Source organism: Trichomycterus rosablanca, chromosome 7 (genome assembly GCF_030014385.1).
Source record: "Trichomycterus rosablanca isolate fTriRos1 chromosome 7, fTriRos1.hap1, whole genome shotgun sequence".
NCBI classification, from domain to species: Eukaryota; Metazoa; Chordata; class Actinopteri; order Siluriformes; family Trichomycteridae; genus Trichomycterus; species Trichomycterus rosablanca.
The window spans coordinates 41,249,625-41,276,700 of record NC_085994.1 but is presented as its reverse complement, the minus strand read 5'-3'; the positions used below and the strand labels follow the sequence as shown (position 1 = coordinate 41,276,700).

The following is a 27,076-nucleotide window of genomic DNA, read 5'->3' as shown; positions in this document are numbered from 1 at the left end:
TGACACGACCAGTGAAACTGTCCACAGTCAAGCAAGCTTTACATGATCATGGGCTAAAAGAGAGCAACACCTTATTAAAGCTCAGCTGTTTCTTACTGCTTACATGAATAAAGAAAAGCTTTTATTGGTTGGTTGGTTGTTTTCGGTCTGGTTGGGTTTATTGGTTCCATTCCGCACCACTCGTTCAGTCACAGAAAAAGACCAGTTGCAGAAATCACTGAAACCCTGGACTTGTAACTGGACTTGTAACTGGACTTGTTGTGAAATGCTCTGATGATCTCCACACTTTTACAGAGTGAATATTTGAGTTACCGTAACTTAAACCTCTCCGTCAGCTTTCTGTTTCTGACCTTCATTATCAGTAAAGCTTTTACACACACAGAACTGCCGCTCACTGGATGTTGCTTGTTCCCAGCAGGTCACCAACAGTCGTGATGTGCGCCGTCACTCAAACACTCGATCCATAGGCCATGTTGCTTAATTGGTAAGTGGCTTGAATAACGGTAGGTTGCTTACTTGATTAGTAATAGTTGGTTGCTTGATTATATATTGACTGATTGGTTGGTTGCTTGATTAATTGATAAGCTGATTGACTGGTAGGTTGCTTTACTGGTTAGTTGCTTGATTGGTAGGTTAGAAGAAGATATCATTTATTTGTCATGTATACATTTACACGTGTACAGTACAATAAAATTCTTTCTTCGTATATCTCAGCTTGGTTTGGAAGCTGGGGTCAGAGCGCAGGGTCAGCCATCGTACGGCGCCTCTGGAGCAGACAGGGTTAAGGGCCTCGCTCAAGGACCCAACAGTGGCTGCATAGCAGAGCCTGGATTTGAACCATAATCTTCCGGTTGATAGCCCAAAGCTCCACCCACTAGGCTACCACTGTTGCTATATTGGTTAGTTGCTTGATTGGTTGGTTGCTTAATTAATTGATAAACTGATTGACTGGTAGGTTGCTTGACCGATTGGTGGATTGATGAATTTCTTGATTGTTAGGTTGTTGATTGATTGGTTGCTTGATTAACTGATAAGCTGATTGATTGGTAGGTTGCTTTATTGGTTGGTTGCTTGATTAACTGGTTGGTTGCTTTATTACTTAGTAAGTTGCTCAGTTGACTGAAAGGTTTGTTGATTGACTGGTCGGTTTCTTAATGAATTGATTGATTGATTAATTGATAAGCTGATTGTTTGGCAGGTTGCTGTATTGATTGGTAGTTTACTTGACCTGTGGGAGGATTGATGGGTGGTGGGTGGTAAGTTTGGAGGCCCTGTGGATTGGTGGGTGGTGTAAGGTTACACGGGAGGAGGGAACAGTGTGGAACTCCTGAGTGTTCCCAGGTGGTGTGTGTGAGTCGGAGTGTGTGTGTGTGTGTGTGTGTGTGTGTGTGTGTGTGTGTGTGTGTGTGTGTGTGTGTGTATTGTGAGATCATATGAATGAGTGTGTGTGTGTGTGTGTGTGTGTGTGAGTGTGTGTCGGTGCATCTGAGAGCTACAATGGCGCCCGGTTTCGCCGCCACGTCTCGTGCTGTGCGGCTGAGCGCGTGCGTGCTGTGCGCGCTCCTGTGCGCCGGTGTGCGCGCGGGACTCTACACGGACGCGGATCAGATTCTGATCCTCAGTCCGGACCAGGTGGATACGGAGCTCTTCCATTCCTCCTCCGCCACGCTGGTGGAGTTCTATGCGTCCTGGTGTGGACACTGCGTGGCCTTCTCTCCGGTGTGGAAGAGCCTGGCACTGGACATCAAAGGTGGGCACACACACACACACATACCACACACGTACACACACACAATATACACACATACTTCATACACTACACAATATATACACACTACACACACACACACACATACTACATACACACTACACTCAATACATTAATTTATTGATGAACCTTTCAGTTCTTTAGGAGAAAGTTGGAGATCTGCTCCACAGTTTACACCCCACAACTTGCGTTCTGTTCCGTTCTGCAGTGTAACCTCACCGAATTCGGTTCGTTTCTGTGAATTGAATAATAACCAGTAATAAATTCAACATGCAAACAAACCACATTTCCAAAAAAGTTGGGACACTTAGTAAATCGCAATAAAGATGAATAAACATGTGACGTCTAAACTCTCTTTAATCTTTATTGCACCTGTACAAGTCGAAAGAAATGAACAGCTTCACTGTAAACGTTTAGAATTTGATTCTAACTTGTTGGGAACATTAAAAAGCCACAATTCCTGTGACTTGACTGTGGGAATTTGTGCTTATTTAAGCAACAGTGTGTTTTTGAGGTCAGAGACTGATGTCGGCCAAGAAAACCTGGCTAGCAACTAACTTTCCAGTTCATTCCAAACGTGTTCAGCAGGGTTGTGAGTTCAGCCATAAACTGTACCGACCAAGTCGGCCTTCCCCAAACTGCTGAGACAAAACTGGAAGCGTCGACTTTATTTAATGTAATTAATTTTACACTCCTGTACACACCTGAATGAGAACAGAAACCGGACCTTCTCCTAACACCAGTACCTGACCGCACTGAATAGGCACAAATCCCCACAGACACACTCCCAAATCATCCGGAAAGCCTCGTCAGACGAGTGCGGGCTGTCGTTGCCACATAGGTGGAATGATTAGTCGTGGGGTTTGAAATGTTTTCCAGTCTCGCTGTGGTGAGCTCAGTTTATCTTCTGGCAAATTTATAGTGACAATAAAGTTCTACTACTATCATGTTAGCTCACATGAATCAGCCCTATTTATATGGGCACGGAGAAGCTACCAGCTGGACCCTATTATAATCACTAATCAGAGAGTCAAACAGATTATAGACACATTAGTGTTTTTCCGAGATGGACGACGTGTTTTATTAAGTTTTTTTATTGTAAGGAGAACATGCAAAATCTCCTGCAATGTGACGTAATAAAAATAGAAATTACAATAGAAATATGTGTAAAATAAATCAGTGAGAGCTGGACGTGTTTATTTTATTTTGCTCTATATGGTTTTAAAGGCTCGAGATCCTACAGTAATGATCACAGTAAATGAAGCGTCGTGATGAAAACGTCGTCCTGGGGTGTGACATCGTGTCCTGAGGTGTGACGTCATGTACTGTGGTGTGACATCACGTAATGTAAAGCTTTATTATATTTTATACATTTATATAAATATATTTTTTGTAGAATGGAAGCCGGCGGTGAATCTGGCGGCGATAGACTGCGCCGATGACGAGAACTTCAAAGTGTGTAAGAGATTCGGCATCAGAGGTTTCCCCTCCATAAAGGTACGTCTACCATCATCTAGAGTACCTTCAACAACAGGTAATGTTTTCTGCTGTCAGTGATTGATGTTCATCCAATCCAGTGGTTCTCAAACTTTTTCTGTCACGCCCCCCTTTGGAAGATGAAAATCCCCCCCCCCCCCCCCCCCCCCCCAAAAATCACTGAACTGCTCCTTTAATCAGTCTGCTATTACAAAAATTAAAAAAAATGAAATAAAATTTGCAAACACTACAAAAATGATAACAAAGTTGAATATGTGCCAAAAAACTAATTTGTGAGAGTTTAAGTCTTATCACTGTATTGGTGGCTGTTTTTCTTTTTATCCCGGTCAAATACCTCTCTACACCAGGGGTTTACACACTTTCATGGCTTGAGATCTACTGTTTCAGTCTACAGGTCATCACCATCTACTTTTTACGGGCCCCTCATCATTCTTCAAAAAAAGCTTTGAAGCTTTTTAAATGCGCTTCAGTTCCTGTATTGATATTCAGCTTTACAGAGCAAGTGACTGAATCACACTGAGCTTATTCTGATGATTTGCTCTGAATGGTATCAGTCAGGTTTATGTATCTGGACAGGAGCCGCTGATGCTCAAGCAGTTTTTCAGGTGATCATCAGTAAGGATGGACCCATATTTACACTTCATTATTTTCATGTGGGAAGTAGGTTGATGCGAAAAAGCTGTCAAATATGTGGCAGTCAAATATGCGGAAGTTCCAAATTGTCCAGCAGGGACCCTTGACTTCATATAAATAAAGGTTAAAATTTCTCCATCAGAAAACATTTAACAGGGTGGGCCATAAGTTTCCATACATAGGAAAAATAAACATTGTTTTTTATAAAAAAAACATTTTCATGTTTTGAAAACACATTTTAATTCGTTGCTCTTTATTTAAACTCATTTTTTAGGGTATCTGAAATACAGGGTGGGCCATAAGTTTCCATACAAGCTTTTTTTAACATTTTATTTTTTATTTATTTCAGATACCCTAAAAAATGAGTTTGAATAAAAAGCAATGAATTAAAATGTGTTTTTAAAGCAATGGCAGTCACGTAGAGCATATTATATAAATAAAAATGTTTTTTATAAATATATATATATATATATTATCTATGTATGGAAACTTATGACCCACCCTGTAGATGAGCGCTGCTTTAGGTGGGCTGAGGCGTAGTTATGGTAACAAACCGCAAATAAAATAAACAGTGGCCACATGTCATGTCGGTCCCGCTGAGCTGTGTGTATGAGGAGCGCTGTAGCGCTGTACTGTACCAGCGTGTACTGAGTGTGATGGATGTATTAAGCTCTCCTGATCTAGACTCTCTGTTAGAATGAATACTGACACACCTGAAAACACGGTTTGTTTATGGGTCATCGTAAAAAAAAATCCGACGTTAAAACATTGGTTCCGCGATTAATTTCAGTCAGACGCTCCACCCCAGTTTTGCCTCTGCGCCCCCCAGGGGGGGCGCGCCCCACACTTTGAGAAACGCTGATCCAATCTAAAAGAACCTTAAGCCCACTTTTGTTCTGGCCAGTAGTCACATATGGACCTAAAGCCTGGACGCTGAGGAAAGAGAACAACGGCATCAGAAAACTCATAAAAATCTAATGGAGGAAGATGATCACCACTGAGCGAGTGTACGAGACGGCCAGAACAGTGAAGGAGCTCCTGAACCACGTTAGGTTCCCTAAGCTGTGTTACTTTTGGATAGTGATGGAACGGCCATGTGAAGACGTTAAAGGTGGCGTTAGTGTGCGACAGGACTTGTGGAAGGACGAGGAAGATCAAGAATAACAGGACTGACATCATCACGACGTGGACGGAGGGACGGGCTGTTACGGTGTTTGTCCTCATGATTCTGTCTTCATGTGGACACTTAGTTTTCGATGTTCAGTGTCGGTTTCGGCGCTTCTGTGTGAAGCTTTACACTCCGCCAGGCTACCGTGTGTGTGTGTGTGTGTGTGTGTGTGTGTGTGTGTGTGTGTGTGTGTGTGTGTGTGTGTGTGTGTGTACAACTTGGTCACATTTACTGACCTTACAGCTCCTTCTGCTTGAGGAGACAGAGAGAAGATGAAGAAAGAAAGTGAAAGCAAAACAAAAGTGAGAGGGTTCAGATTTTGGGTATTGGGGGTGTTGGGTAGGGGGGGGGGTATAAACGCCAGCTGGACACATACCTGCTCCACTACCATGCTGTCGTTCTCGGGCACTTCCTCTAGATGGCAGTAAAAGCTGACTGGATTTGAAGGGCAGTTATGCCAGCATGTGATATTTGGGTGCTCATGCCACAGTTGATCCTCTCTGGAGGATGATGGGAGGCTCTTGTGACGGCGACTCCTTCTGTCTGCTTGAGGCACCATGGATGTCGTGCACAGGGGGAACTGGACATGCCTAAATTCATTCATTTATTTATCATCTGTTTTACCAGTATTTTACCATCCTATCTGGGGTCATGGTGGGTCCAATTCACTTGGTGAAAGGTAGGAAACACCCCAGACAGGTCGTCAGTCCATCACATGGCACACACACACACACACACACACACACACACACACACACACACACACACACACACACACACACACACACACACACACCCACACACCTACACACCTAGGGGCGACTTTTGTATCCCTAATTAGTCTGACTGCATGTCTTTAGACTGTGGGAGGAAACCGGAGCACCTGGAGGAAACAGACACGGCTACCCACCGTGCCTCACATGTCTAAATATTTTATTTATGAATTATTTATTATAAATTGTTGTTTTTTATATTTTTGTTGTTTTTGTTCCGTTTTTAATGTTGCTGTTTTGTTTTTCAGATTTTTCCAGCGTTCAGCACCAACGACTCTGCAGCTCAGAACATCAGAAGTAAGAAACTCGTTTGTATTTCAACTGGAGATACACAAACCTCTTCAATCCCTTTGTACTGATTGTGTGTGTGTGTGTTCGTGTGTGTGCGTGCATGTGTGTGCGCGGGTGTGTGTGTGTGTGCGCGGGTGTGTGTGTGTGCGTGCGTGTGCGTGTGCAGATTTCAGGCGAGACGTCCCAGGCCTTCGTCACCTCATCATCGATAAACTGGAGTCGTTTAAGGAGGCGTGGCCGCCGGCCTTCCCCCCACTGGAGGCCACCAGGTCATTCATTACTTTTACACTGAAGACGTGCAGCAACAGTTTAGGGAAGGACCTGTCCTGTTCTGGCATGAGCTCTGTAAATATAAAGAAGTGAAGAAAAGCTCACTGATCTCAGCCCCACTTAACAGCTCTGGGATGAACCGGAATATCTACTGAGCTGAGTTCCCACAGCCAATTTTTTTAACCATGAATGCCAGTTACCTTCCCCCCCCCCCCCCCCCCCCCCCCAGCTTAAAGGTTAATTCATGACGTTTAGCTGTTATGATGTTGAATTAAATCTGTGCTGACCATATATGTTGAATTATTATTTATACATTTTTATATTTGTATATATATTTTATACTTTCTGGGCAGTGCGACAGAACTGGACGCTTATTTACAGAACTACAGCGGGCAGCACGTGGCGCTGGTGTTCGAGAAGAAAGATTCCTACATGGGTCGAGAGGTAAGAACTAAATATTACCCTCATGATGCTTAGTTATTGAGGTTGTTCCCTCAGTTCTGTAGTGGTGGTGTGGGCAGTAGGGCTCCGGGTATCTGTAGATTGATGGTAGTCCACCTTAAATTTCCCCCCTTGAATGTCCACCTTAAATTCTCCCCTTGAATTTCCACCTCAAATTCCCCCCTTGAATTGCTGAAATATTTTCTGTGTAGTTGGATTCAAGGTGGTCCACCTTAAATTCCCACCTCAAATTTCCTCCTTAAATCCAGAGTGAGCTGAAATATTTTCTGTTTAGTTAGATTATAGGTGGTCCACCTTAAATTCCCACCTTAAATTTCCACCTTAAATCCAGAGTGAGCTGCAATGATTTCTGTGTTGTTAGATTGTAGGTGACTCCCTTAACAAAACGTCCCATCTTTTTTGGAAATGATGTTTGTTTTTACTGTCCCGTGGTGACAAAGTACGAACATTTGTTTGGCAGACAGTCGAGTGTTTACACACAGGTTTGATTTACGGTAACACGGCGGTGGGTACGTGGGCGTGTGCCGGGGGGGAGGGGGCTTTAGGGGGGGGGGGGGGTGCTTTAGGGGGGGGCGGTGGATGGGTAACGGGTGCATTTTTAAATCCCCTTTTTCAGTGCAAAAAAACGGCAGCTTTACTTATTCAGGGTGAAAAAACACAAAAAATATTCAATTATTCAACAATTATTCAATGATTCGAACCCATGCCCAATCTGCACTGCTGTCTGTATGCTGGTCAGACACGATTGGCTGCGTCTGAGGGAGGGCAGGGTAAATGGATTCCTCATTACTGCTGCAGTAGCGGCCTCTGCTGGCCGGTCGAGGAACTGCACAGAGATGGTGAATAATGGACAGCAGTGCCTGACCGATTCCTGCAGCAGTAGATGAGATACGACAGGGGAACTGGATATGACGAGATTAGAATGAATAAATGAATGTAGCCCGTGTGTGTCAGGTGATTCTGGACCTGCTGCAGTTCGAGAACGTCGCCGTGCGGCGGGTGTTGGAGTCGGAGGAGGAGCTCGTGTCTCGACTGGGCGTGGCCGACTTCCCTTCCTGTTACCTCTACTATTCACCGACCAACTTCTCCCGACTTTCAGTGTCAGTACACACACACACACACACACACACACACACACACACACATACACACACACCGGACACACACTTCATTTCATTTAGTGTGAGCAATTGAGGGTTAGGGGCCTTGCTCAGGGGCCCAACAGTTGCAAGTCGACAGCATGGCGGGGATTCGAACCCAAGTGGGAGATGCGACCCCTGCTGGCTGCTCTGAGGAATTTAAAACAAACGTCCACTAGGTGGCAGAAAAGTGCCTGTGAATTATTTTAATATTATATTTAAGTTCTAATTTACACCGTCTGCACAGCATTCGTAGCCAAAAGTATGTGGACGACTGACCGGGAGCTTGTCGAACGGCCGGCCAGGTCGACGGCACGGCAGGAATTCAAACCCAAGTGGGAGGGTGGGAAGGTGGCCGGGATTGCTGCTGCAAATGCGACCCCTGCTGGCTGCTCTGAGGAATTTAAAAGAAATGTCCACTAGATGGCAGAAAAGCACCTGCTAATTATATTTAAGTTATTATTCGTGCCGTCTGCACAGCGTTCGTACACCGCGTTTTAAAAACAACTGGTGACCTGTGTGTGATCAAGAGCCGTACTGAGGCTGTCTGAGGCGTGCACGGCTGAAACGGGCGGCTGTTGTTTGTCTCCTCGTACTTAATAAACATGACGAGCGTCTGGTGCAGCTACGAACACAATACACACACTCATCGTTATTGTGTGTGTGTGTGTGTGTGTGTGTGTGTGTGTGTGTGTGTGGGGTTTAATCTGGCGTGTTGAAACAATAGCGTTGTTGTTTTTTTGCGGTAACCCCCCCCCCCCCGCGGTGCCCAGCAGCAGACGGAGCTCTAGCGCTGATGAATCCGTGATTGATCGGCACACTGCGGCCAAAACACTGATTAGAAAATAAATTATAAAGCCGAAAGTATGTGGACGCCCCTTCTAACGATTAAATTTGGTTGTTTCTGCTGCATTCCTTGAATCTTTTTAAAATATTATGTCCGGTAGATGGTGAAACACCTCAATTATTTGCAACCTTGCTTGAGATGTTCTTTTGTCTTGATTGATTGTCTCCTGGAGTTTGGAACACGGTGGTGAGCCACGCCCCATCATCACTTGTACAGACTAATCCTTTGGTGGGTCCTCCTTTTACTCACCTGTTATTAGCTCACCTGCTCACTGTGGAACCTTTCAAAATGCTAGAACTTCTAACGATTGTTGACAGGTGTGTAGACATTACAGTGTGGCAACAGTTTAGGGAAGTCCCCTTCCTCTTTCAGCATGATTACACCCCGAGCACAAAGCGAGCTCTACACAGAGTGCAGGTCTCAACCCGACTCGAAACGTTTGGGATGATTTAAATCCAGGCCTTCTCTTCTCTTCTAAGACCAGTGCTTCTATTGACTGAATGGGCACAAATTCCCACAGACACACTACAAAGTCTTGTATAAATGCTTCCCAGAAAAGAGGAAGAGGGAGCAATTCAAGATAAATACACGTGGTTTTGTGTTAGAACTCGATATAATGGATGATGAAACCACACAGTTATAATAATAAAGTTTTTATTTCTCTCGGTCTCAGTCTGAACGAGACCCGGGCGTTTTACTCCTCCGCCCTGCAGAAGCTTCCCGGTGTGGTACGAGCAGGAAAACCCAAACCTGCAGTTACAGACCTCATCAGGAACGAGACAGAGGAGCAGTGGAGATCCTTCAACAGGTGAGGACGGGGACGGGACAACGGGCGAGACGAGGGCTGGGACCGTACGCTGGGTGAGGACAGGGACGGTAGGATGGACGTGGACAGAGACCCTACATCAGGCGTGAACAAAGACAGTACGATGGACGTGGGCAGAGACCCTAAATCGGGTGAGGACGGAGACAGTAAAAAGGACATTGGGAAGAGACCCTATATCGGGCGAGGACAGGGACAATAGAATGGACGTAGACAGAGCCCCTACATTGGGCGAGGACAGGGGGAGAGACCTCATATCGGGTGAGGACAGGGACCCTACATTGGACAAGGACAGAGGCCCTACATCGAGCAAGGACAGGGACAGTAGGAGGGACGGGGGCAGAGACAGTAGAATGGACGTGGGCACCCTGTACTGTCACACACACTGATCTTTGTGTTGGTACTGATCAGGAATGTTCTCGTCCTCTCTGAGCTCAGATACGTGGCCGGCGCTTCTGGACGTTGTTGATATTTTGGCTTCTGCTTTGTGTAGTTGAGACTGAACCTGTTTTTAGACTGATGATGGTTTTCTGATTGTGTGTGTGTGGGTAGAACCCGTGTGTACATGTCTGATCTGGAATCAGCTCTTCACTATTCTCTGCGTGTGGAGGTGGCGGCTCATACCACCGTCAGTGGAGACGATCTGACGGCGCTCAGAGGCTTCGTCTCTGTACTGACCAAGGTGAAACACACACACACACACACACACACACACACACACACACACACACACACACACACACACACACACACACACACACACATTATTATTATCATCATCAGAAGTTCTTCTGAGGTTCATCCTGGTTCTCCTCGCTGTTTCTGAAGAGCGCCTCTGCAGTTCACATTTCTCACCACTAGATGGAGGCAGCGAGACGCAGTTCAGTGTTCAGTGTGATCGGTACAAATCCAAAATCGTTCTGTAGTTACTGAGTCGAAGGTCAAGGAGAAACAGTTTAGGGAAGGCTCTTTCCTTTTAAATTTTGGAACACAGGTGTGGATGGTGCAGCAGTCTAGCATGCCTGATCCTGGGTTCTATTACACATGAAAACAGACATGATTGGTTATGTTTGTGTGGAACCGAAGTGTGTAAACATGACGATTAAAACCCTAATAACATTCAAATAAGTCTGTGGGGTGTGGTGGTGGGTTCAGGGTGATCCTGCTTTTGTTAACATCCATGAGCCATAACATTAGGACCACCCCCCAATATGCTGTCCAAAAAACTCCTGATGAGGGCGTCCTGTGGTATTTGCTACCAAAACCTTACCAGCAGGATCATCCTACAGTCAATCCTGGAGATCCCACATGACTGTCAGACATGATCCTGGGGAGATTCCACATGACCCTGGAGATCCAACTTGATCTTTGAGATCTTACATAATTCTGGAGATCCCACATGATCATGGATGTCAGGCATGATCCTGGGGAGATCCCACATGATTTTGAAGAGATCCCACATGATTCTGAAGAGATCCCACATGATACTGCATATCAGACATTATCCTGGGGAGATCCCACATTATCCTGGAGAGATCCCACAAGATCGTGGAGATCTCACATGATCCTGGGGCGATCCCACACAATTCTGAAGAGATCCCACATGGTTCTGAAGAGATCTTACATGATCCTGGAGATCCCACCTGATTCTGAAGAGATCCCACATGATCCTAAGGAACACACATGACACTGGAAATACCACATGATCCTGGAGATCCTACATGATTCTGGATGTTAGACGTGATTCTGGAGATCCCACATGATCCTGGAGAAACTAGAATTTATCGGACCAGTTGGATCTTCTCTCGTCGCTCTGATGCCTGTGTGCACTTTATAGGTGTTTTAACGATGGTCAGGAGATGCATGGGAACTCTGACCGGCACAGAAGGGTTGGATGCACAGCGTGTTGTCAAGTTCACCTCATGACCAGGATTAAAATCATCTCCAGTTTGGTCCTCAGTGAATCTTCTGTTGGTTCGTAGTCTTGGGCGCCCAACAACCTGTCGGCAGTTGGTGGCTCGTCCCTCCTCGGACCGCTGTGGGTGGGTTCTCGCCCCTTATCAAAGATTCTCAGGTCACAAGAACTTCGAGGAACCTCCATGAGCCCAATGTGCCTGTTTTTGTGTGTGTGGGGTGGTCCTAATGTTTTGGCTCATCAGTGTGTGATCGCACACGTGCCGCTTGCCTCTTGGACCCCCTCTGATCCTCCCCCGTTAACAAAGCCGTGTGGGTGTGGGACGTCCCCGCGGTGTTTAGGCAGCTTTTACACGGCTGACCTGCGTGTCGCCCCCCGAGGGGAGTCGGGGGCGGAACACCCGGGGGGGTCGTACAGAAAGGGGCGTGACGAGAGTGCTGATACTAATCGGATTGCCGTGACATGTCGTTTGGGAGAAGTGGATTGTCATGGTCCAGTGGGGGGGCTGCTGGCAGAACGGGGTGGGGGGGGTGTAGTTAAGAGGAGGGGGGGGCACTGATGTTCACTGATGTCCCCCCCCCCCCCCCCCCCCATCACCCCCAAAACCCCCACCCTTCAGCCCCTAATTACCTGGTCAGGGTCCCTGGAACAGAAGCATTTACAACACTGTGTATCAGCAGTTCGGCAATCGTCCAATAATCAGTTCTGTTACATTTTATTTCACTTTTATCTTTCAGCACCAATTTATCCTGGTCAGGGTCACAGTGGGTCCCCGGGATCACTGAGTGCAACACGGTGACGCCCCCAGAACAGGATGCCAAATTTTTGGCATTTGTAATTTTCTATTGTTGTTAGATGTTGTACATTTTATACAGATTTTAATAAACACATTTTTCTTGTAATTTTTATCTATATATTTTCTTTTACCAAATATGACCAAAAGTATTTGGACACCGGATCATGATGTTGTCGGACGTCCCATTCAAAAACAAACGCTATTGAAACAGCGACGTCTGTTGCAAGACCTTGAAGTGTGTCTGTGTGTGGGAATAGTTAACCAGTCTCAACCAGTGGCTCTTTTCCAGTACCCAACCAGTTTTCACCAGTGGCTTTAAATTAATATCCAACTAGTCCAAACCAGTGACTCCGTTCCAGTACCCTACCAGTCACACAAATATGAAAGACATCTTCGAACGCAATAACCCACAAAAAATCCTGAATTTGTTAAATTACCTAAAGATTGAAAGCCAGATATAGTACATTAACTTTTACTTAGCTTAAACTTGGTTTTGAACCCACCTCTGATGCCATGTATATAACCTAACTGAGCTGGAATGGCAATAAACGCAAACGAACAAAACCCTACCAGTCTCAACTGGTGGCTTTGAACCAGTAGTTAGCCAGTCTTAACCAATGGCACTGTACCAATATTTGAAGTCTTAACTAATGGCCATGTTCTATTACCCAACCAGTTTTCACCAGTGGCTTTGAACTAATACCCAACCAGTGGCTCTGTTCCAGTACCCGACCAGTCTCAGTTAACATTCTTGTCCCAATTTTGACTTGAATTTTGTAGCTGGAGCTTCTTTAATCTGAGCTCAGTCATGCTGGAACAAGAAAGGACCTTCCCTAAAGTGTTGTTGCAACATTGGAAGTATAGAATTACCTTTATGCAATCGTTTGGGCTGGATAATTAGAGGGGGCGTCCCAATACTTTTGTCCATATAGTGTATTTTTATTAAAAATTGGAAGCCACATAGAATTGATAATAAATAATAAATAAATGATGAGCAGATCAGCCACGTCCTGACGGTGAGGAAATTAATAATATAAAGTTTTATAATTATATTAATATAATTATTATAATATATTTTTTTAATAAATCTGCTTCTCTCATAAATGTCTACTTTTATTCTTACACATAAAAATATTCAGATTTCACCACATTATTAAAATATTAAAATATCTGATATTTAATTATAATAAACCGTGTTTTAAATATGAATATTTAATATTTTAAAATATTAAAATATATTTTATAATAAATTATTTTTAATTTTCATTGTTTCCGCATTAAAATTATTTTAAATATTGAAAATAATAAATGTGACATTGAAGCAAAAATATAAATTTTAATATTTTATCTTTAGTCAATTTGTGGCCTTTTTATGGGGATTTGTTTCTAAATTTAAATAAATATTTACATTTTATTATTATCGGTGTTAAACCGTATGTATGTGTGTGTCAACAATACATTTTTTCTGATCTGTCCTGTTTGACCTGCTGATGAGCTTTTCTGAGACGCTGGAGACTCGACCACTTGATCCAATCTACAACACACACACACACACACACTCACACACACACACACACACACACACACACACACACACACACACACACACACACACTCACACTCCTGCTGTATCATTTGTGTGTGTGTGGATATCGATGTAAAAGAGACACAGACGGGTCATTAGCATTGGTGCTGTTCCAGAATCCACACACACACACACACACACACACACACACACACACACACACACACACACACACACACACACACACACACACACACACACACACGCTGAGGAAATCCCAGAGGTGTCTTCTGCTTTGATTGCTGGTGTTAAGGCTTTTCAATTTAAACACACACACACACCACAGGGAGTCACGGTCTGTGCATGAATACCCTGTGTGTGTGTGTGTGTGTGTGTGCTGCTGGAATGGAGATCCTGTTAGTGCTGATGAACAGAAGCAGATGGCCGACGCTAAATTGAAAAGCTTCAGCGGCACCAATCAAGCGATCGTGCGCCGCTGGGACTCGCCTGTCGCGTGCAGACGGGTGTATAGGCGTGTGTGTGTGTGTGTGTTAGCATGAGCACTAACTCAGAATCAGACTTGTTTAGGAAAAACGATCAATAATTTTCTTGTCTACAAACTACATTTCCAAAAAAGTATGGAATGTACTTTCCCCCCCCCGTGTTCCATCAGCGTTTCTGTTTACGTGACTGTTTACTGTTTAGGACCTGAGGACACCGTGACCGTGTTCAGTCCCTCATGGATCCGCTCTGATCAGCGCTGGTGTTGATGTGATCTCAGCTCAGAGGTGTTGAGTTCGCTCAGACTGGCTGAAGGTTTATCGTGATCTCTCTCTCTGTGTGTGTGTGTGTGTGTGTGTGTGTGTGTGTGTGTGTGTGTGTGTGTGTGTGTGTGTGTGTGTGTGTGTGTCAGTATTTTCCAGGCAGGCCTCCAGTTAAATGTGCTCTAAAGGCCGCGTTTGATTGGCTGCAGGAGCAGAAAGGAGCGTCCATCAGCTACTCGGACTTCAGAGCCGCGCTGGACGTCAAGGTGAGAAAAACTAAATCGATTTTAACAGCAAGTACTAAACTACAGTCTCAGTCAGCGGATATATCGAAATACTAACCCAGCTCTCCCAGTATCAAGTCAGTCTCAACCAGTGAATCTGTTTCAGTACCTAACTGGTCTCAACCAAAAGCTTTAAACCAATACTTGACCAACTTAACTAATGGCACTGAACCAATACACAACCAGTGTCAACCAGTGGCTTTAAACAATATTTGACCAGTCTTAACTAATGGCACTGTACCAGTACCCAACCAGTTACTTTACACCAATACACAACCAGTCTTTGTCTTTGTTCCAATACCCGGCAAGTCTCAACCAGTGAATCTGTATCGATACTTAACCAGTCTTAACCAATGGCACTGTAACAGTACCCAACCAGTCTCAACCAGTGGCTTTAAAACTAATATTCAACCAGTCTTAACCAGTAAATCTGTTCCAGTATCCAGTGTTCACCAGTGACTTTAAACCAATAACCAACTAGTGTCTGTCAGTGTTCCAGTAACCAACCAGTCTCAACCAGAAGCTCTTTTCCAGTACCCAACCAGTTTTCACCAGTGGCTTTAAACTAATATCCAACTAGTGACTCTGTTCCAGTACCCTACCAGTCTCAACTAGTAGCATTGAACCAGTAGTTAACCAGACTTGACTAATGGCACTGTACCAGTACCCAACCAGTGCCTCTTTGCAAGTGCCCAATCAGTTTTCACCAGTGACTTTAAACCAATACCCAACCAGTGTCTTTAAACCCGTAGTTAACCAGTCTTAACTAACGACATTGTACCAATACCCTACTAGTGGCTTTAAAACCAGTACACATCCAGTTTTCACCAGTGGTTTTAGACCAATACCCAACCAGTCCCAACCAGTGAATCTGTACAGATACTTATCCAGTCTCAACTAATGACACTGACCCAGCCAATCTCACCAGTGGCTTTAAAATCAGTACCCAACCAGTCTTTACCAGTGGCTTAAAACCAGTACCCAACCAGTCTCAATTAGTGGCTTTAAACCAGAAATTAACCAGTCTTAATGGCACTGTACCAGTTTCCAATTAGTCCCAACTAGCGACTCTCTTTCTGTACCCAACCAGTCTCAACCTGTGGCTTTAAACCAATAGTTAACCAGTCTCAATCAGTGGCTCTTTTCCAGTACCCAACCAGTTTTCACCACTGGCTTTAAACTAATATCCAACCTGTGACTCTATTCCAGTACCCTACCAGTCTCGCCCGGTGGCTTTGAACCAGTAGTTAACCAGACTTAACTAATGGCACTGTACCAGTACCCAACCAGTTTTCACCAGGTGGTTTAGACCAATATCCAACCAGTCCCAACCAGTAAATCTGTACCAGTACTTAACCAGTGTTGTGTTGTGTTTTGAACACTGCCCAACATTTTCCAGCAATAGCTTAGCATAAGGGCGCGGCGACCAGCGACCGGCTAATGCTGAATAACCAACCAGACGTGATTCTGGTGGGTCACTCAGGCTTGTGTGTGTGTGTGTGTGTGTGTGTGTGTGTGTGTGTGTGTGTGTGTGTGTGTGTGTGTGTGTGTGTGTGTGTGTGTGTGTGATCTATAATGTCAAATCCAACCATACATGACGTGTCACACACACACACACACACACTGAATGAAGTGGTCACTTACAGGCATCAATAGCTTTTAGTTAGCGGATCAATGGATCAATAGGTGAATGAAGACGCAGGATGAAGTCCGATACGCCGGTCCCACCAGCGCCGACTTCACTCACTCATGGACGTTTGGGTTTTTATTTATTTTTGTTTGTGTGCGAGTGTGCGCGAGAGTGTGCGCGAGAGTGTGCGCGAGAGTGTGCGCGAGAGTGTGCGCGAGTGTGTGCGCGAGTGTGTGCGTAAAGCATTTTTCACTGCCATTGTGTGTCGTTAGCGATTGATGTATCGATGCTCGCTTCATTTGGCGGTTGATTAAGTGGAAAGTCGTTTGAGTCTAACGAGCTGTGAGAGTGGAGCTATCGACCTGCCCTGCTCCCTCTACCTACCTGATCAGCTCCTCAGTAGAGAGAATTCTAATAACACATGGAGTTATGAGGCAGATTATTTAGACACTCTGCTTAACTGATTGATCAGCACCCAGCCATACAAACCTGGGCACAAATTCCCACAGACACACTCTCAGAAGAGCAGCTGAGAACACGCACAGAGGTTGTTGTTAATTTTTAAAACAGGGTGTCTCATTAACACGCTCTGACGGTCTCTTTCAGAGTCCCAATGCGTCTCTCCCCGGAGGTGTGAGGTGGGTGGGGTGCCAGGGTTCGAAGCCTCATACCCGCGGTTATTCCTGCGCCATGTGGACGCTGTTCCACGTGCTGACGGTTCAAGCCGAACGAACAGGAGCTGAAGGTACGCGCACGCTCATTTCTACCGTCTTCGAATCTCGGGGTGCTACCAGCCTGTCGGGCGCCCGGGACGAATCTCATCTCCTGTTCGTGTAACGTCTCTCTCAGACCCACAGGAGGTGCTGCAGGCCATGCGGCGCTACGTCCAGAGCTTCTTCGGCTGCCACGAGTGCGCGCATCACTTCGAGAGCATGGCTGAGGAGGACCTGGACGACGTGACCACGCTGGGCGGCTCCGTGCTCTGGCTCTGGTCCCGCCACAACTGCGTCAACAACCGGCTCGCAGGTGGGTACCCAAAACAACCGGATCTCGGCTCTGCTGCCGGCTGGCTGGGCGCCCTCTAGTGTCTGCCAGGTGGGGACTAAAAAAGATGGGACTAAAGAATAAAACCGGGCGGGGTCTTCAAGGCTGTATAAGGACCCTGGTTAGTAGCCTGAGGCGCCTGTACAGAAGTGGAGGAACCTGAAGATCAGCGCGTGACTCTCCCTGTGCGAGACCGACCTCCCGCGCCGATCCACAGAAGTACGGGCGAATAAGAAGGGGTCGTGGAGCGCTGGTGCGTCGGAGAGAGGGCGTGTTTGGAGAATATACCCTCCTCGTACGCCATTGGGGTCTCCAGCAGAGGAAGAGGAACTGGCTATGACTAACTTACGAGCGGAGCCTGTTATAGATGCTAAATAATAATATAAAAAGATATATGTATACTGGCAAGGTGGCACAGCAGCCTGGCACCTTTCGACCTAGGTTTGATCCTCGCCTCGGCGTACAAGCTTCTCTCAGTTCTTGAAGCATGACGCTCACTACAGAGTTCCAAACTGCCTCTCTATGAGGTGGACACAAGCCTAAGCTCACCACGTGTAAAGCCGAGGTCTGTACTGACAGCACGGTGTTCCTGTAGAGGATTTAACGAAGCGCTGCGGGGACCTGTATGAACATCGGGACGTTTAGATGTTCGGCCGCGTCTCATTACTAAACCGTGCGCACGCACACACACACACACACGTGATCCTCCAGTCCAGGGAGCAGGAAGTCATTTGGAACACAGCCGGGGAAGCGAACCCCTCTCCCCCCGGACGGGCGGGTGTCGGACCCGATTGCTCTCGGTTAATTCACTTGTTGGCGTGAAGTGCGAGTGATTCGGTGGCATCTGCTGCGACGGTCATGAATATAAACAATGCGAGCGAGTCCCTCCTGTGTGGAGGCACGGGTACGCCCCCGAGGTGTGTGTGTGTGTGTGTGTCGTTATGGAAGTGTGTGTGTGTGTTGTTATAGAAGAGTGTGTGTGTGGGGCCCCCAGGGGACGCGTTCCTGTTGCCTGATAATTGAAATGGCAACAGTGTCTGTGACTGCGTGGTCTGAATTCCCTGAACGTCTGTGGCAGCAGGTGGCACACACACACACACACACACACACACACACACACACACACACACACACACAGCTTTTTAATCTGTCATGGTTAACTGTGTGTGTGTGTGTGTGTGTGTGTGTGTGTGTGTGTGTGTTACCCTCTTCAGACCCTTTGTTAGTGTTACGACTCTCCTGAGAGCCGCTCGAGTGCCAGCGTGACACTTCTGATGATGATGATGATGATGATGATGCACCTCTGCTCACTTTATTCCTTCATTTCATTAACCTCTCCATCCTGGTCAGGTCCGCAGTGGGTCCGGCACCACTCAGATGCTGGTGGCTCTTTTGCATTTGCATTTACATTTTCGGCATTTAGCAGACACTTTTATCCAAAGCGACTTACAGTACAGTGAATTGAGAGTTAAGGGCCTTGCTCAAGGGCCCAACAGTGGCAACATGACAGTGGTGGGGCTTGAACCAGTGACCTTTCGATTACTAGTCCTGTGTCTTAACCACTAGACTACAGCTGTCCTTTGGACCATAATACGTAACTCATTCATCGGTTTCTGGACGGATCCGGAACCTGGATTGAGGCGCTCTTGGCCAACATCAGCGCCCAGCCGTACAAACGCCGTCATCTTTTGATCGAGTGGGCACAAATTCCCACAGATGTACTTCACACTCCACACACTCTGTTTTAATATTATTTGGGTTTGGAGAGTGACGTCCGACGAGCTCACGGTCAGGTGTCCGAATACTTTTGGCTGAATAATGTCTGTTAACCCTCCTGAACACAAGCTTTACAATAAACATGGGCAAACACTGTATGGCCAAAAGTCTGTGGACACCTAGTATTTTTTAAGGTTAAGGTTTGTTTGGAAACGTCTATAAAGATGTGACATGTAGAGTTTTGGTGTGTGGGAACAGAACCTCGACCTCAACCCCATTAAACATCTTTGGGAAGACCTGGAATGTAGATGCAAGCCAGACCTCACAGATGCTGCTTTGATTGAATGGCCACAAATCCCCACAGGTGCACTCCGAAATCTAGTGAAAAGCCTGCCAACGTTTAGTCTATTGATTGATCTAAATACCTTGGTTTTTTTTCCTTCTCTGCCCAGTGTGTGTGTGGTAAGTGATATATTACTTATCCTGTGTGTGTGTGTGTGTGTGTGTGTGTGTGTGTGTGTGTGTGTGTGTGTGTGTGTGTGTGTGAGATATATTACTTATGCTGTGTGTGTGTGTGTGTGCAGGATGATGGGGGGGGGGGGGTGCATCACCAAGTCTGCACTGTTTATGTAAAAAGGGGGCGTCGTGTCTGCCAGCCTCATCTATTATCTTTATAACCACCCCCTCCCACCTGGGACGGCACGCGCGCCCATTGATCACACTTCAGACACTGCACACACACACACACACACACACACTATCCTTCTGAGACATCTTCCTCCTCTTAGGAGCAGTGATTGTGCTATGCAACAACAGACACAGTCTAAAGGGGGGGTTATTTATAGTGCAGCTGCAACAGCGACTCCTGCTGGTCAGATACAGAAAGAGCAGCGTGTTACTAGTCAGCCGTACGTGTTGAGACTCTTCGTTGTTGTCGTTGCCTTCAGACGTGTTCGAGTGTTGCACATCCAGCAGATGTCGCCAGAGTTCACTTGGGAATTGGGTATATCCAGTGCGAAATGGGAACAAATTGTATTCGGTAACAAGCCTGCCGTGTTTTCCGCCCCTCAGGTGCCCTGAACGAGGATCCTCACTTCCCCAAGTTGCAGTGGCCTCCTCCTGACCTGTGCCCCGCCTGTCACGGCGTGGACCGCAGCGGAGAACACGTCTGGGTGCAGAAGGAGGTCCTGTCCTTCCTGAAGCACTATTACTCCTCCCAGCGACTCCTGCACGACTTCCTGCCTGAAGAGACGGCGTCCGTGGTGAAGGACCGGCGGAAAGCCCGAGGGGCGCAGGAAGAGGAGGAGAAGACGCCGCCGAAGATGCTGCGCCGCAAGCCGAGCATGACCGAGGACATCGTGGACCTGGACTCCTCCATCGGGCATTTTTACAAAGCGTGGTCGGGGCGTCGGAGGCAGGACGGCGAGGACGACCAGCTCCTGGGCGCCAGGCGGGCAAAGCGCGATCTCGGCGCACAGGAAGTCGAAGGCGAGGCGGGGTTAGCGATGAACGTAGAGGCGGCGTCTCCGAGGAGCCGTTGGATGTTGGTGCTGAGCGTCGGTTTCTCTCGGCTGGACGTGAGTCTGTGCGTGATGTTCTACCTGCTCTCCACGTTCTGCGTCCTCGCCATGTGTCTTTACTTCAGGGTGAAACGGCGCCTCCGCTGGGCAAAAGTGGCACTACCGTAAGGAAAGCCACTGGAGCGCTCGAACACATTATTGTACTTTTATCCGTGTTCGCACTCATATGGATGCTCATAGGATCTTTTTCCCTCAACTTCTGATTAATTTTTACATTTATTTTTATCTTGCTTTGATTTTACACGTGTTTTTATCCTCTGTAACAATTATTAATCACTTTTAATAAAAATACAACTCATTATTGCATCGTCTCTCTTGCAACTTCTTACTTTAGTAAAATTTGTATGTTCTCCTTTAAAAATGTGTTTTTATACTTTGATGAGCGATTTTTCACGTCATATCAGGAATTCACACTAATAATCCAAAGATGAGTTTTATTTTTGTGCTGAATATCTGATTCCGGCTCATTTTTAGCCTTGCAGTGTGATTAGTCAGCACATGTAACCTGTTGAGGTCTTTTTACGTACAATTAATTAACATTAATCGACAAAGGGAGCTAGGGACAGCACAAATTCCCACAGAAATACTCACAGATGTGACCTATTATAACACCATCTGTTTTGAAATGTGATGCTCAGGTGTCTGAATACTTTTGGCCATGTGGTGTATAACCCTTATAGTGTTAAGAATCATCAGACGGTTCTGGAGGTTCTTTTATTTCCATCAGTGCGGTTTTCATGAGAAGAGCACCGACCTGATCTCATTCTGATTCTGAACCGGTTCTAAAGCTTTTCTCTGAGGGGACGAGTTTTAATTTCTGTCTCCACATCATCAACCATCCACACGCTGATTTTAATATCAATCACTGAATGTTTTGGTTGAATTAAATGGAAATTAAACAGTCGAGCACCTGAGCGTGTAGAGGATGCTACGTCTCACTCACCCTCACTTTGTGTGTGTGTGTGTGTAAGCAAATGACTTAAATACAGTGTGTGATAACGCTCCTCTGATCAGCAGTCGTGTGCTTTACATTATTCATTATTAACCACTCAGAATTAATAGTATATTAATAGTAATATAAGTATAGGGTAAACTGATGCGTAAGGAGAAAAGGACAGATGAATGTATGGTTGGTTGGTGGGTGGAGTAATGGTCCTGATGACTAGATGGGTGGGTGGATGAACAGATTGGTGGATTAACTGGTGGAACATGGACGAACAGAAATATAAATAATTATTATGTTGATATTTGTGGACAAATGAAGAGACTGGATGGATGGACGGAATCATTGCATATGTGAATGGGTGGGTGTAGCGATGGATGGATCAGTGGGTGAATGGTATAAAAGATGAGTGTGTAAATTAATTAATTAATTAATAAATAGACAGACCTTTTTCATCCATTCAAACAGGGCAAATTGAAAAACAAATGGATGAAGAGATGAACAATGATTGGATGAATGTGTTTACTTGCATTTGTCAGAGACACGATTAAAATGGTGACTTCTCTGTGTCCATAAAAATAAGACTAGTTATCATGTTCATGGAAAATTTGACTGGTTAAATGTAATCCAAAAACCAAAAGACAAAAACCTGCCATAAATTTGAAGCTGTGGGGACACATAAAGCTGTTCACAGTCAAAAGAGCTTTACATTGGCATAGGGCTTAAAGGGTGTCGAATTAATAATATAAAGATTTGATTTGATTTGTGTTTCCAGGAAAAATCTTAAGCCAATTTATAATCAATCGATTCAGAAGTTTAAGTGCTGCAGATGTTTTCCAAACTAATCTGAAACATGAAAGTAGGGAACATCTCATTTTGGGTCTTTACTTAGGGAGGGCTTCGGGGGTGAGCACACTTCACCATCTGCTCCACGTTGCAGGTTAAATCCTGATAATTTGATCTAGATTATGGCGGCTGAGTAATCCTGCTTTCCTCCGGGTCTGAGAGAGATTACTGCAGGATTAGCTCCCTCCTCCTAATGAACTTTATTAAAACACAATCAGCTTTTGGGGCGCCCGGCTCACACACACTCGGAGGTGGGCTGAGGGGGGCGAGAGTGGTTTGAAGTGCACTGGATTACACACTCCACCTGCCGAGAGACGCTTGATCTTGAGTTATATTGTGTTCCTCAAAGCTTCAGTAGCTGGAGCTTAAATAAAGAAGAAGAGTTTAGAAAATGACAGAGCGCTGGGTGGAAGGATGAGCGAGAATAATTGGCTGAACTTAACTAAGCTTTTATAGATTGGAAGATAAAGGTGATGGATAATAGTAGGGTGGACTTTATTAGAATGGATAGATGGTTTCATCAATAAATGGAAATTTGAATAGATAGATTTATGGATGATAGATGGACAGACAGATGGACGTTCTATTAATTATGCATAGACTGATAGGGATGGATGGATGAACTTATGTAGATGATGAAAGATGTGAATAAATAAATATGAATGTTTAGATGAATATGAAAATAGATCGCTGAATATGGTCGATAGGTTAATGGATGAATAGATGGATAGACAGAATTATTATCTGCATTTATTCTCTTGGTTTGGACGTAAGTCAGCTACAGACAAACTGGTACTAAGCAACTGACTGACTTAGAAACTACTATCAGTGTGACCAATTAGATGACTAGATTACAGACTTTGACAAACTAGCTAACTGAGAAACTAACAGACTGGATGAAGGACTGTCCAACATATTGACTGATTGACTATTTGAATGATTTACTGTTTATGTGATTAATAACTGAGCTACATACTGGCTGAGTGACTGGTCAGGTTAGTTGATCAACTAGATTACGAACTGGTCAACTACCTGCTAGTCACCTGACTGACTAACTAAAATGAAGTAGTCGACTGGCTACAGACTGGCTGTATTGCTGTCTTTAAGCAACTGACTTGCAGCTACAGACAGATTTTAGTGTTTTAAGTGTTTTTACATGAAAGGTGAAGCTGTAGAATAATGTGATGCATCTTTTTTATTATTATTATTATTTAATTATATGGTTCTTTATGTTTGGTGGCTGTTAATAATTTGCATTTTAATAATTTGCATTATCTTTACATTTACATTTATCATTTAAAGTGTATGCAATTGCAATTGAGCGTTAAGTGGTGGGGTTTGAATCTCCTGATAACTAGTCCAGTATACTAATGTCTGAACTACCACTGTCCACTATACTGCTTTCTTACAGCTTTAAATCTAAATGATCTGATACACAAACACATTATTTTATTTACATTTTCAGCATTTAGCAGATGCTTTTATTCAAAGTGACTAACAGTTGTGACAGTATACAATCTAAGCAAATGAGGGTTAAGGACCTTGCTCAAGGGCCCAACAGTGTTAACCCACAGTGGTGAGGCTTGAACCGGCAACCTTCTGATTACTGGACCAGTACCTTAACCACGAGGCTAAAGCTGCCCCATTTATTTATTTCTGTGTGTGTGTATGCGGGTGGTGGTGGTTCAGGCTGTATTGTTTATTTAAGCAATGTGCACTAGCCCTAATTCCCTAAGTGGACAGGAGCTGTCAGGAGACCCTCCATATTCCCTAATAGAATTTACCACCAAGTGCAATTTAATTTTCTCCCCCTGTTCCTCTCCATCCTTCCTCCAGTCCTCTTTCTGTGAAATATGGAGGGATTGCTCTCAGTTCTCGGGATGTGAGAGATGAACACACAGGGCTTAGTGTTTAGTTTTCTCTTTTTTGGGTGAAATGAAGATGGGACAGTTCCTTCTGCAGCTCACCTGAAGATACAGGTAACACCTAACTACGTCATCAGCTCAGTAATAATAATAACGATAATAATAATAATAATAATAATAATAATAATAATAATAATGGAAGTAGTAGTAGTAATAGTATAACAATAATAGTTACTATTATTATTATTGTTGTTATTATTTATTATTATTTATTATTATGGGAGACTGGTACAGTGTAATATATTTAAATTGCTTTACATATAAAGATATGTATATTATTTGTAATAAAACGTGCTATTACAGTTTTAACAAGTTTTAATTTTACATTTACATACAAATAATCAGAATATATTATATTAACTAGTCTGTCTGCTGCAATATTAAAGTAGAATAATTATAAAGTTTTAAATTGACTAGTTTAACTACATATAATTAAAACACTGCTGTTGTACGATTTTCTTTGAAAAGAAATACAGCTTTAATTTTATTCCCTAATATTTGAGAATAATGAATTTTAAACGTATGAAAAGCGTTACTGTGAGCTAGCTGTGTGGCTAACTAACACTACAGATTAGCATCAACAAGTTCGGTTCTGTCTCACATCTGTGCATTTTTACTTTAAATGTTCTTAAAAGTTTCACAAGCAGCAAATATGAGCACGTTAATATTGTTAGCGATATAAATAATTGAGTTATATTGTTAGTTATACTGTTATCTTCTGTTTTTCTTATTAAAACTGTTTATTTAGCTTTAGGAGAATAGATTAGCACTGAGCTAACTGTATGTTTTAATGTATTAGCATAGCATAATCAGAATTTTACACAGTGTTTTGAGCTCAGCCACTTCAGCATTTATTTATTATTATTATTATTATTATTATTATTGTTATTATTATTATATGATGATGATGACACGGACATTTCCCAAAAATAAATAGGCTTCACCAACAAAACGTGTAATCTTGAATGTAGTTAATACACATTTGTACACCATTCCAATATAAAAAAATATATAAAAATTCATTAACACAATTACTGCCATGATAGAAACATTACGTATAGCCAGAATTATGGTGTAAAATGTGTATATATAATATTATATAAATACATTATTATTATAATAACATTATTTTAATGGAGTAAACTGAATGTTTGGCTGTTGTAGGTTCCTCGTAGTTGTTGTGTTGAATGCAGATCTGAGGGACTTCGATATGGACCGAACCCACCAACCATGGTCCGAGGAGGGACAAACCATTGGGCAGCCAAGACTGTGTCTGTGGGGACCAACAGGAGATCTACTGTGGATCAACCTGCAGATGATTTTAATCCTGGTGAGAAGGTGAATGTGCCCATGCTGACTTCATGTCCACCACTGAAAGCATCCACAATGGGCAAGCACATCAATTAGGCATCGGAACTGGACATGGAAGCAATAGAAGACTTACTGGTCAGACAAATCCTGACGATTGGGAACACTGGGAACGTGTGCATCGTTTACGTGTGGAAGAGATGCACTGTAGGACGGATCCAGATCACAACCTGAAGGAACTACTGGTAATGTACTGGTACCAGTTATTACAGGGTACCTTCAGATGCCCATGCCCATAATAATTTATGTACCTGCAATGACGCGTTAAATTACCGATTTGATCAGAATTGAACTGACTATGCTCGAACTATACACGCGAAGACTATAAATAAATAAATGATATAAAATGTATAGGCTACTTACATTTAGTTGTGTGTGTGTGTGTGTGTGTGTGTGTGTGTGTGTTCGCTTGATTTTAATCTCAGGTGTATTTTTTTCAATGTGACGAACCGGTTAATTGCGCGATTTTATTCATTTATTTCGATAATGAAGTTATCGGCTTGTGATTTCAGCATTGTGTGTGTGTGTGTGTGTGTGTGTGTGTGTGTGTGATATCATCAGAGCAATCTAAATTAAAATGCGGGGCGCGTGTGGGGGGTGAGGGTGTGGGTGACGGGGTGAGGGGTGAGGGTACAGGGGTACAGGGGTGTAGAGTTTAGTGCAGGGGGTCAGTAATGTGTAATGAAATATGACTTCTGGGGTTTGTGACCCCGCACTGATGAGCGCACTCATTTAATAAAAATCCCACTTCATTAACCTGCTGCTCTGACTGGGATCAGATCTCAGTTTTATTTCTTTATTGTTTTATTCTTATTTATCTGTATTTATTATAAATTTATTTGCATTATATAGAACTACAATTTAGTCTTTTAGTATTACAATAATCTCCAACAGCTGCATCAGTCAATATAAACACACAAGCGTTTTTTTTTAATTAATTTATTAACATTTTTCCTTTAGAATAATAATGTACAGATATATATTTGATATGGACCGAACCCACCAACCACCGACAGGTTGTTGTGCAGCCAAGACTGTGTCTGTGGTGTCTGTCTGGTACGGACCAACA

General features: G+C 44.1%; 1 protein-coding gene across 1 annotated transcript; it reads left to right on the top strand.

Annotated features, from left to right (window-relative positions):
* Positions 1-1,378: 1,378 nt before the first annotated feature.
* qsox1 (quiescin Q6 sulfhydryl oxidase 1) lies at positions 1,379-21,229 on the top strand. The gene is made up of 12 exons (XM_062999472.1): positions 1,379-1,750; positions 3,165-3,265; positions 6,088-6,136; positions 6,297-6,399; positions 6,754-6,844; positions 7,817-7,962; positions 9,522-9,656; positions 10,224-10,353; positions 14,821-14,937; positions 17,192-17,330; positions 17,435-17,611; positions 20,417-21,229. Exons 1-12 carry the CDS (start codon positions 1,438-1,440, stop codon positions 21,031-21,033), a joined length of 2,118 nt encoding a protein of 705 aa, XP_062855542.1. The 5' UTR covers positions 1,379-1,437; the 3' UTR covers positions 21,034-21,229.
* Positions 21,230-27,076: the final 5,847 nt, after the last annotated feature.